Genomic DNA, 12,423 nt, shown 5'->3' with positions numbered 1-12,423 from the left:
ATATCCAGGAGGCTGGGAGACTCCACTACCTCCCACATCCGGCACTGAGAACAACAAGTTGCCCTCACACTCATACTTGCCCCTCTCTTCAAATAACAGGAAAAAAAATGAAAAACCAAACCCTCTTCGCCTCGCCCGTTTCCGCCTAAGCCCGTTTAGCCACAGCCCTTAAACCTTCACTCTGCTCCTGGCTCACTCCACAGCCTACAAACTATGCTGCCCGCTGTATAAATTTTATCTATTTACCTCTGATATGGGGAAAAGTTTCCTGCAGCTCCCCCTATTTCTACTCCTCATAATTTTATATATTTTAATCATGTCTCTTCTTAATCTCCTCTGCTCTTGAGAGAATAAACTCCATTCTCTCCTCTTAACTGAATTGCTCCACCCCAGAGAATATTCTGGTGAATCTATCTATGTCCTTTCTAGTCCTCTCACATCTGTACTATAATTTGGTGACCAGAACTGCATGCACACCAAGGTTTTATAATATTATATAAACTCTCTAATTCTGTACTCATTGTCCCAATTAATAAAGGCCACTATCCCCTATGCCTTGCTAACTATGTCAAATACTTGTGTTACCACCTTCAGTGGGTCAATGGACGTACTCAGCGATCCCTCTGATCAATACTCTCTAAGACCCAACCATACGAGGTGTTTATCCTAGCCTTATTAATGCTCCCAAGAGGCATCAACTCTAATTTGTCTGAATTAAACTCTTCCTGCCATTTTTCAGTCCATTTCACTGAAAAATAGATAACTCCCCACAGCTTTAGAGTAACTTCCACACTATCAACAACTCTACCAATCTTTGTGTCGCCCACTAGCTTGCTGATCTTGCCTCCTGTATCCAAGTCATTCACCTAAATTATGAACAAGGGCCCCAGTACTGATCCTCACGGTACATCAGAAGTCACACACCTCCAATCAGAAAATAATCCTCTATTGTTACCTTTTGTCTCCTATTGCCAAGCCCATTTTGAATCTAGTTTCCCAATTTTTTTGACCCTGTCTCCCAGATAGGACTTTGCCAAAAGCTTTAGTGGAGTCTGCGTAAATCACATCTACTGCTCTGTGCTATTTTATACACTTTATTAACTTTTAAAATAATCCAGTCAAATTGGTTAGACAGGATCTAGCCTTGACAAAGCCACATAGACTGTTTCTGTTTAGACCCTTCCTTTCCATTAATCCTCTCCTCTTCTTCAGAATTTTGTCGACTATCATCCTTGCCATTAAGGTTAGGCTCACAGCTCTGTAGTTACCAGGCTTTACCCTGCTGCCTTTCTTCAAAAGGGGTGGGTTCCATGTATGCTGTCCTATAATCTGGTACCTCATTTGTGTCCAATGAAGATTTAAAAATCTCATCCAGGGCACCAGCGGTCTCTTCCATTACTTCTTGGAGCAACCTGAGATAAACCAAATCAAGTCCCGGGGTTTATTCACTTTTAAGCCTGTTAATACATATAGTACTTCCTCTTTATTAGTGGAGATCTGCACTAGTATTTCACCTACCCCTTTACTGAATTCTCTAACTACAAGGCCTGTCTCCCTTGTGAATACCAATGAAAAGTTTTCATTTCTGACCTCACCCATGTCTTCTAGCTCCATGCATAGGTTGCTCCTATTGTTCCAATGGGCCCGACTTTCCTTGAGTTATTCTTTAGTCCATTATATGGTTATAGAATACTTTCATATTTACCTTAATCCAGTATACCCGTGATTTCTCTTGCCTTCATAATTTCCCCTTTAAGTGACTCCCAACACTTTTTATGATCTTGACAGGCCTTACCCATCAGATGTTCCCAATATTTGTCATATGCTTCCTCTTTTCCTCTTTATTCACTCCTCAATGTTTTTCAACATCCAGGATTCTCTATATGTTAATCCTGACAGCAATGTGTTGGCCTTGAACACTTACTATTTCTTTGGATGTTTTCCACTGTGCACTTCATCATAAGATAACCTAATTGTGTAAATATTATAAACATTTCTGATATAATTTAATTTCTTCCATTACTTCTAACAGTTTTAGTTAGAATAAGTGAATCACTGTTATCCTTAAGAGTGATAAAGCCTACTTTAAGTTACAATTAAATTACTCATTCTTGCAGCAAATTGGAAATAAAATAAAATCCCTCCCCATTCATCATCCTGCGGGCACTTAACCCTGTAATCAGGACAAGTGCTATACCTATTTCTATACTTCCCCCCTCAGTACCATTCAGAGCCCTAAACAGTCCTTACTGATGAGGTGACACCTCACCTGCAAGACTGTCAAAATCAGCTACTATATCTGGTGCCTCTGGTGCAGCCTCCTCTACTTTAGTGAGACCCAATACTGAGGCAGCTTCATCAGGTACTTTCCTCAACCCTGGTGGCCACCCATTTTAATTCTACTTCCCATTCCCACTCTGACATGTCAGTACATGGCGTGCTCTGCTGTCCTGATGAGGCCTCATATTCCATTTAAGTAGAATCCAATCTGATGGCATGATCATCGGTTTCTCTAACTCCCAATAATCTCAGTGCCTCGCTATTGTCTCCTTTTCCATCCCACACTCTGTTTCCCCTCTTACTTCTCTTCTCATCTGCCCATCACCTCCCTCTGTGCTTCTCTTTCTTCCCTTACTCCCATAAAACACTCTCCTCTGATATCAGATCCATCTCTTTACCTCCCAGCTTCTATCACCTATATATTACCTATAACCTCCCAGCTTCTTACTTCAACACCCTCCTTCCCCCTCACCTGGTTTCACCTATCATCTGCCAGTTTATACTCCTTCCTCTCCCCCTATCTTCTTATCCTGTCTTCTAACCTCTTCCTTTCCAGTCCTGTTGAAGGGTCCTGGCCTGAAATGTTGACTGTTTATTCTCCATAGATGCTGCCTGACCTGCTGAATTCCTCCAGCATTTTGTGTGTGTTGCTTTTCTGTAGAACTTCTTATGTTAATGAATTAAGTGTATTTTGATATTCCATCCAAATTGCAAATCATGAATATAAAAGAACAGTGATGTCAGAAGACATGTTATTAAAGGGAAAAATGGCAAGAAATATTTTTAATCTAAAAGAACAAAGTAATACTGTGGGCTGGCCATTATATTGTAGTAGTAATAAGCTCTGATATACAGAAACTTCGAACACTTAAGTTGCTAGTAAGTTGTTTGGACGATTGCTCATTGTCTCAACTTTTAATTAACATGCGTCTATACACCGGAAGTGCTCAGCAGCTAAAGCAATACCTTCGAGAGAGGAATGCAGTTAGTGTTTTGGGTTTATTAGTGGAACTGGCAATAGATGGGTCAAGTGGAGAAGAGAACAAAAAAGTGAATTTGGATGAAAAGTAGGCGCCATTAAATGATGATAGCTCAAATCACATGAGAGTGCTGATGAGACAAGCAAATAATTTTTTTTTTAAATGGCCTGGAGAATGTTTATCCGAAAGTAAACTCATTGAAGGAAAGATACTGCAAATGATGTAAGTCTGAAATCAACACAAAACACACTTAAAAGCTTATTAGCTGAAATTGTTGAATTATAATGCATACTTTAGTTTATTACTGTCCCTCTACTTTTCCACAGACATTGATGAGTGTGCACAGACACCAGGAATTTGCATGAATGGACGGTGTGTGAACACAGATGGCTCCTACAGATGTGAATGTCCTCCTGGCCTGGCTATTGGACTTGATGGGCGAGTCTGTGTTGGTATGGCAATTGGTTGAAATATATGCAATAAGTATGCTTTTGCCAAGAACATATGTAAAAGTTTATAGAATTTGTTCTTTTTACCAAATAAGCAAATGACCAGCATTGTGAAATGTTAATAATTTCAAGATTAAGTTAAATTTACAGTGCCTTCAAAAAGTACTTAGTCCCCAACCTTTTGTTCACATAAATGAGTATTACAACCAGGGATTTTAACCAATTTAACTAAGAATTTTTACTTGTGAATCACGTGGTCCTTTTTTTCACAGTAGACCCCTCCAAAAAATAGGGAAAATTGTAAGCATGAAAAACTTAAGAATTCAAACCCTGAAATGTCAGCAGTTCAAAAATATTCACCCCCTTTGCTCAGGACTTAGTTGGACTACCTTTCACAGCTATTACAGCCAGTAGTCTTTTTGGATAAGTCTCATTAAGTTTGCACAATGTGATAGAACAAGATTTGCCCTTTCCTCCTTGCAAAATTGCTCAAGCTTTGCCAGGTTAGTTGGGGAGTAGTGGTGGAAAACAATTCTGAGGTCTTGCCAGAGATGCTTGATCAGGTTAAGATCAGGACACTGACTGGGGCTCTCAGGGACATAAATTTTCTTCATTAAAAGCCACTTCATGGTTGCTCAGGAAGTGTGCTTTGGGTCGTCCTTCTGAAAGACAGACTTCCTTCCCAGTATAAGCTTTCTGGCACAGGCTAGCAAGTTTTTATCCAGGATCTTTCTGAATTTAGCAGCATTAATTTTCACATCAATCCTAACCACATTTCCAGTCCTTGCTGCTGAAAAGCATCTTCATAGCATAATGCTACTTCCAGCGTACTTTACAGTAGGGATGGTATTACCTGGCTGATACACAGCATTAAATTCACGCCATACATACTACCACTTTAGTTTCATCCAACCACAAGACCTTCTTCTACATCTTTACTGTATCTTCTAAGTGATGCTTTGCAAAGTTCTTACGGGCAACAATATTTTTTTTATTAGCTAGGACTTCTTTCTTGCCACTCTTCCATAAATATGTTTACGTGCAAGACCTCAGGTATTGTGAAGCCATGAATTCATCTCCAGTTCCAGCCACTGACTTCTGCAGCCCAGAGTGACTGTTGGCATCACAGCATCTCCAGAGCATGATGCTTCCTCCACCATACTTTTCAATCTCCTACAAGTGTCATTCTTCTCTGGTGACCAGGTTTAGAGGGGTGACTGTGGTTTCATATTTTTCCACTTTTTCACAATAGACTGCACTAAGCTCCAAGGTATGTTCAGTGCCTTTCAGATGATCTTGTACCCTTCCTCAGATTCTGCTTCTCTATTATCATTCCCCAGACTTGTCTTGAATGCTCTTTTGTCTTCATTTTGGTTTGATCCGGTGAAGATCTATCATACTGTTAGACTTACAGAGAGAGGGGGGATTTATTCTTTTAAATTAATTGAAAGCAGATGATCCTCCAATTTTCTACATCAACAAATTGGGTGAGTTGGTGAGATAATATTTATTGCACCTGCGGAAGGTAAACATTGTAATTACGATGGGGATAAATACTTTTTCAACCTCACAATTTTGGTTTTTAATTTTTAGTAAATTATCGACATGCTTTGGAATTTTTCTTTTGATATGATATGATGCACAATGTTTTATAGATTAGCTCAAAAATCCTACTTCAATATATTTTAAATTTAGAAGATGATGCAGTAAAATGTGAAAATAGTTGTGGGGGCTGAATACTTTATCAAGGCACTGTAAATTTCAATTCATGTGATTATATTTTACTTTTAAGAATCCACTTTATAGAATCAAAATCTTACTTTTTCAAGTAACTTTTTCATTTGGTGCATATGGTATCAAATATAAACCAATATCAAAACATATCAACTATAAATAATGCTAGTAGGATTAATACTTGTTATTGCATACATTTAACTTGTATACTATACCTATTTATCTGGTGTAATTCATATTCAGATTATTGTCTGCTGTTAGATACCTCAGTTAACATTTTTTTTGTTTTTAGATGCAGTTAAGGATGTGAATATGCTTAAAATTTGTTCCTGCTTCACAATTTTAAGTAATATTCTAGATTTATCTTTTGTATTTCGATAACAATACTTCCATAAGATCACCACTCAGCACTCCTATTTTAGTACAGGTTTATGTAGTTTGGACCAGTAGCTTCGACCTTAATAAGCGATTCTTGACTGAAAGGGGGTGTAGTTTTGTTGTAAAGATTTTAATTTATGGCATATTTTAAATGCCATTTACTGCAATTCGCAGTTCCAAGGACCCAGATTTGATCCTGATCTCGGGTGCTATCTATGCGAAGTTTGAATGTTCTCTCCATGTCTGCATAGGTTTACTCAGGGTGGTCCGATTTCCTCCTACATCCCAAACAAAATGGTAGTAGATTAATTGCCTACAATAATTATTCCTTAATGAAGATTGTCAAAATGGGACTTATTTGTGTGTGAGAGAGAGAATAAGTTGCAGTGGTACAGAATATTGTGAGAGAGTTTAAGAGAGCTGACCTGAGTCTAATAGACCAAGTAGCCTCTTTCTGTGTCAGTATAAGAAATTCATTCTAATTGTTGTGAAATTATCTGCCATCAGAAAGTTTACTAGTACCAGCGTACACTGTCAAAATAATGGACATTGGAAATGTTCAGGCATTGTGGGTAAAGCCTACTGCTCTCAGAATGCTAGAATTTATGTCCAGATAATATCCATGCACCTGTAGAACAAAGTACTAGCTTGCAAGTATTATCTGAAAAAATTGGTTTGGTTGGATTAATTGGAAAAAATGTGTTTTCATCTGCACTAAAAAAAAAATCAAGTTACCGATCAGGAATCTTAGTTTATATATTTTAATGAATGTCTAAACACATTCTCATACATGTAATGAAAACACAAGATTAAGACAATTAATTAATTAAGACACTGTAAACTTACCTGCAAAAGCACCAAAAAAAATTAAAGGAACAGGAACATTTTAGAACAAGGTCTGTCACTTCTCCATTTCACTCCCAATGTGATTTCTCTGTCTTTGAATTTCGCGTTCCATTGTAAGTTTGAAGTACACCATTTTATGTTTTGATTCAGCACGTTAAAGCCCTCAAGACCCAGCACAGAATTCAACAGTTTAAGATACCTAATCTTTTCACCTTGTATCAGAATTGTTTGGAGGAATACTTGTCAAATCAGCTGTTAATCATTTCACAGCTGCTGCTTGGCATGCTGGCTAATTCCAGCATTCTGTTTCATTGCTTTAGATTTCTAGTAACTGCAGTGTTTTGTTCCTATAGTTCAATTTTTATTTTATTCTTCTTCAATGTTCTTATTCATTTCTATCTGTTTACACCTTGTCTAGACAAATTAACAAAAGTTAATAAGCCTTCATCTACCCCTGTCAGCACTCTTGCCACTGCCTCCATCCTTTCACATAAATTATTTTTCCCTCCACTTTGCCCCCCTCTGCTATTTGTGTTCAATTCCTATCTTCTAGTTGCGAAAAAAGGTTATTGACCAGACTCATTAACTGTTTCTCACTCCACAGATGCTGATTACAGCATTTTCTGTTTATAACTTCAGATCACCTGGATTTCTTTATACACATTAACTTTCATAGCATGCTACTGTTTTCTCTACATATGATATTTTTCTGCTCTTCTTCCTGCTATATTGAAATGATGCTAAAGATACCTTTGTCCTTGGCTGTGAGTTCATGACCTTATTAGGTCTGTGATGTTCTTCATTTTAGAGCCTCTACCCTTGTAGGTAAGTGAGACAACATGCATTTCTGTATTGACATTTTTGGCTGAATATCCAAACAAAACTAGGCTTGGCTGAAAATGACACTCTAACAGGAATTAATATCATGAAGTCAGATTCTGAGTATGATTTGGATTTGAGTTCCTACAGGTGATCAGGGGAGAATACCAGATATTTGGATCCTCCATATTCTATGAGAGGGTGCACCCAAATTCTTGGATTCCATTTGTACTTTTCTTTCCAAGTAGTGAAGGTTAGCTTTCAAATTATTCGTTATGTGTTGACTGGTCTTGAAACCCTTCTTTAGATTACTATTGACATTAACTGCAAGTAGTTCTGTGAGTTGAACTATTGGATAGCTTTGTCAGAAGGCATTTAATACACTGGCCTTCATCAGATAGTGCATTGAGTTTAAAAGTAAGAACATTTTGTTGCAGTTATATAAGTCACTGGTGAGACCGCACTTAGAGTGTTGTGTACACTTTGGACACCCTTATGAAGGAAAGACATTATCAAGCAGGAGAGGATGTAGAAGAGATTTGCAAGGATGCTGTTTGGACTAGAGTGCTTGAGTTATAGGGAGAGGTTGGCTACACTGGATCTTTATACCCTGGAGTATAGGAGAATGAGGGGGCGATCTGATAGAAGTTTATAAAATCATAAGGGATATGTGTAAAGTGGGTTGTCATAATCTTTTCACCAGGTTTGGGGAATCCAAAACTTGAGGGCACAGATACGAGGGGAGAGACCCGAGAGATAACCTCTTTATACAGAAGGTAGTGAGTACCTGGAATGAGATGCCAGATAAGTTGGTCGAGGCAGATATAGTTGCAACATTTTAGAGACATTTCGATAGATACATGGAGGGAATGGGCTTGGAGGGTTACAGGTTGAATGTGGGCAACTGGGACTAGCAGGAAGGATGCTGTGGTCAGCATGGACATGGTAGGCTGAAGGGCCCCTTTCCAAGCTGTATTACTGTATGACTCGACTCTAGCTATGTGCCTGGGGTTCTCCAAGATCATTTTCACTGTGCTTCTCAACTATCAACCACTTTCAATCAAGAACTCAGATCTGTACTAGAGGCTTTGTGGAATCTATGCTGTACACTGTAAGAGAAATAAGCAGCTTATCTGCTCTTTGCTGCTCTGCATAACATTGCCTCATCTCAAGAGTGCCTGACACTCCTGGCAGTTTCTTTCCTAGCTTCTGAATTCTATCCTGCATCATATTTCCTTATATGAATCACTCAACTTTCTGAAACTTATGTATTTATTTAATAGACCACTTTTGCCCACTTGACTACTCCCTACTCTTTATTGCCTTCTAAAAGAACTATATGTTTTCTCACAAAGAATCTATGCCCTAATAATAGCTTACTACTGCATTCATCCGTCCTGACCTAGTTGGTGAGTTGCTCTGACATTTCAACATTTTAGTATCTAAAGATTCTTCATTTTACTGTTTTTCACCTTCTAGCGTATTGCTTATTATTCAGAGTTTATCTGTGGCCTAACTGCCATCTCTACCATAATTTAATTATAAGCTTGCAAGCTATCAAATATTTCACATTATATTTAGAAAGTTTACATGATCTTCAGAATGCAAACTGACTAGCTCAACTGCTTATGCTAATCTTAACATGTAAACAATGCTGAGAGCTGAAGTCTTATTCAGCTGGTAAATAGTGCCATTGGAATTTCAGTAGGATGTTCTTTGTATTACCTCATTTTATGTTTGAATTTAATCTTTGGTCCTAAGAACTGGAATTATTATTCTAATCCTTCCTTTTAGTGTTTCTGCCTAATAACTTGTTTTGACTTATTTACTCCTATTCCAAATTATTCTTGTTTTCTATCTTTCTTTGCCTGCATCAATAATTCTATTCTATTTTTAACTGTTTACTTGCAGATACTCACATGAGAAGCACCTGCTATGGTGGATACAAAAAAGGCCAATGTGATCGACCATTACCAGGGGCCTACACCAAGTCTCAGTGCTGCTGTGCCAACACTGATTATGCCTTTGGAGAACCTTGCCAACCTTGTCCAGCTTTAAATTCTGGTGGGTATTTTGTTATGTGGAACTAATAGGGGGAACATTACTTTGTTGAATGAAACTCTGTAAATTAGAATCAGATAGTATTTTTAATTAACATTAAAAAAATGCAAGCATTGTTCCTTATGTTCAAAAGTAAAATAGTAACTATTATTTACTTACCTACTTTTCACTTTCATTTGTTTTGTTTGACCATACCAGTATAAATTTCTGTTTCTCAATACTTTGTTAACAAATATAACCTAAAGCAAATGCAAAAATTAATTAGAAATCGATAGCAGTGTATGGGAGACAGAATAATCCACCTACAAGTCCTTGTAAAGCTATCTGCTCCTTAGAGAACAAAACTAATGGATATGATAGAGTTCCACTGTATGGAGTGGTTCTACCTTTTCACTCCATGTTCAGCACACCTTCAATTTAAGCATCTACTGAAGATCAGATGTCTTTTCCTTCATTGAGCACAACAGCAGTTCCAGATTGTAGCAAGCCAGGGGACTGGCTTAGATTTATGTCCATTTTGATGAGCAAGCTCCAAATCCTATTCATTTTGTATTAGGATGACAATCTTCATTTTAAAGGTAAATTCATGAAAGGGCTATGAGGTAGAGGCTTCTTGTACAATAGTTCCTATGGATATTGCAGCAAGTAAGCGTGACTGTGGGTTAACAGGGGCATGAGTGAAGATGGCAATTCAGATTGAACTGTCTGTCCTATCACATTTATCTTCATTTGGAGCAGATAGATCTATTTCACTATTGATGGATGGTTAACCACAATGGTGATAGTTTATTTTGACCTTGAGAACCAGTTGCCCTAATTACGTAGAACAGGAATTACATAGAATATATGGCATAAGAATAGACTATTTGACTTCTCCTGTCCATAATAGGATTTAAGCTGTACTAAAGCCTCCTCCTGTATTTGATTAACAAAATTTATCAGTGTATCCCTCTGTTTCACCTTTCCATGTAAAATGGTGTCTCCTGAATTTTCTATTAGGTTTCTTGGTAATTGTCTGTCTGTGGCCACTGTATCACATGCTTCAACTTTTCAAAAACTTCTGTCTAATATTCTTTAAGTCTTATGTTATCAAGAGAAAATATATCCTGTTTCCTCATTGTTTCAAAACACATTGTAGATATCTCAAATCTCTGTGGTCATCCTTGTGAATCTCTCTGATACCCTCCATTGTCACAGTATTCTATTTTCATAATGTGATGATGATGATGGCTGGTTCTTCGCTTGCGAAGATCAAGAGGGAAGAAGAGTCCTCAGGAGCGACGGTACGATCGTTGGTGACTGTAGAGGCTAACTTCCCATCTGCGCTGTGTAGGTTTCTAGTGAGGATTGGTGCCCATGGACAAATTCCACTCTTTAGGCCAGGGGGACGTTTCATAAAGGCACAGTGAGCTGCGACGACTACGGTGACCGCAAAGCTGTATGTTGAGTATCGGAGTTTTCCTTCTCTTTGACAGTTGCCTGGCACGGCTAATGAGTCCCATTTACCTAGGTTTGGAGTCGGAGTTGCCCTTCTCCTACATTGGCTGCCAGCTAAGACAAATGAGCCCAGCCTGCCCACCCAGTTATACTGCTGAACACTTGGTTGCGCCATGACATAGAAAACTCAGTAAGAAAAAGGATGTCACGTGAAGGCATTTCTGTGGGCACAGTAGTGTAGGAGAGGCCATATACAAGTGACCTCCTGCATGGCAAGCCAAACAGTGGTCCCACAGCGATCACTACACCTGGAAAGGAGAGGCTATGGGAGATGCTTCATCTTCCTTAAGTGAGCAGGACATCCAGCCCAGGACTCACCCATACCCTTCATAATGTAGTGTTACTTCAAATGTTTGATGCAGATTTAGCATAATTTTTTATTTTGATATTTGTAGAAATAAACCTTAGTATTCGATTTAATTTCTATACAGCCCTGCTAATTTCTGGTGCAACTTTTAGTGATTAAAGCACTACAAAAAAACAATTAATTATTTTTAAGAAATTAAGAGTTTTAAGAAATAATATTTTTATAATTTCTTCATTTAGTTTTAATCTAGTTTTTAATTGAATTTTGAATCCTTTACAAATACTGCTAGGCATTACAAAAGAAACACACTAGAAACTCGTCTGACTAAAATGAAATACGGATGGCTTAAAAGATAGAATCTGTATGCACAGGGTTGCAATGTTAACACGTGGAAGGAAAGGGCATGCATGTCAAATTTTAAATTGGGCTGAAGTGCAGGAGTTCAGGATCTTCAAGTTAGACACAAAGTGAGAGATAGGTTTAAGGTCATCTAACTCTAGGTAGTTCCAAACCCTGGCTTCCTTGGACTTCAGATCTGTCAGGTTCCCTTGAGTATGGGTCAAGCCAGCACCAAATTCAATGTGGGGATCTGATTCACAAGAATAGCCAACAATATTCTGGCACCTTCATACATCACCAGAAGCTTTTTTTTTTGAACTTTGTAGATGACTCAGTAAATATCTGATCAATTTTAGTAAATTTTATTTGATAACTCTGTCACTTTAGAATTTATAGCCTTGGGTCTATTTGTAATGAAAGCTAAAACTGGAACATATAGAAATACCATTAACAAATTCAGTAACAAAGTTATTTTTATATATAAAAATATAGTTAGCATACAGAACATACAGCCATAAGAAATTATTCGAACAGGTAGTAGAGGAAGATAGATGAACAGACTCAGAATAGTAACTAATGCTAATAGGATTACGTAAAGATAAAATGAAGAGTCAGGTGATGCATAATATGCATGGGAACAGTTGAACAGATAACCTTTCTCTGTCATGAGGGTTCCATGTATTTTACAGTTTTGAGCAAGACCACCAAGGTTTACCATTTAAGTGGAAATTCA

General features: G+C 37.9%; 1 protein-coding gene across 3 annotated transcripts in view; it reads left to right on the top strand.

Moving 5' to 3' along the window:
* Positions 1-12,423, top strand: part of LOC134358560 (fibrillin-1-like) — a 462,213-nt gene that overhangs the window by 240,027 nt on the left and 209,763 nt on the right. For all 3 annotated transcript variants that reach the window (XM_063070931.1, XM_063070932.1, XM_063070930.1), the window contains 2 exons: positions 3,587-3,712; positions 9,398-9,550. In XM_063070931.1, coding sequence (XP_062927001.1) covers positions 3,587-3,712; positions 9,398-9,550 — 279 coding nt within the window. The remainder of the gene's footprint in view (positions 1-3,586; positions 3,713-9,397; positions 9,551-12,423) is intronic.

This window comes from Mobula hypostoma, chromosome 18, assembly GCF_963921235.1.
Source record: "Mobula hypostoma chromosome 18, sMobHyp1.1, whole genome shotgun sequence".
Classification (NCBI taxonomy): Eukaryota; Metazoa; Chordata; class Chondrichthyes; order Myliobatiformes; family Myliobatidae; genus Mobula; species Mobula hypostoma.
The sequence above is the reverse complement of the archived record's forward strand: the minus strand, read 5'-3'. Positions and strand labels throughout refer to the sequence as shown.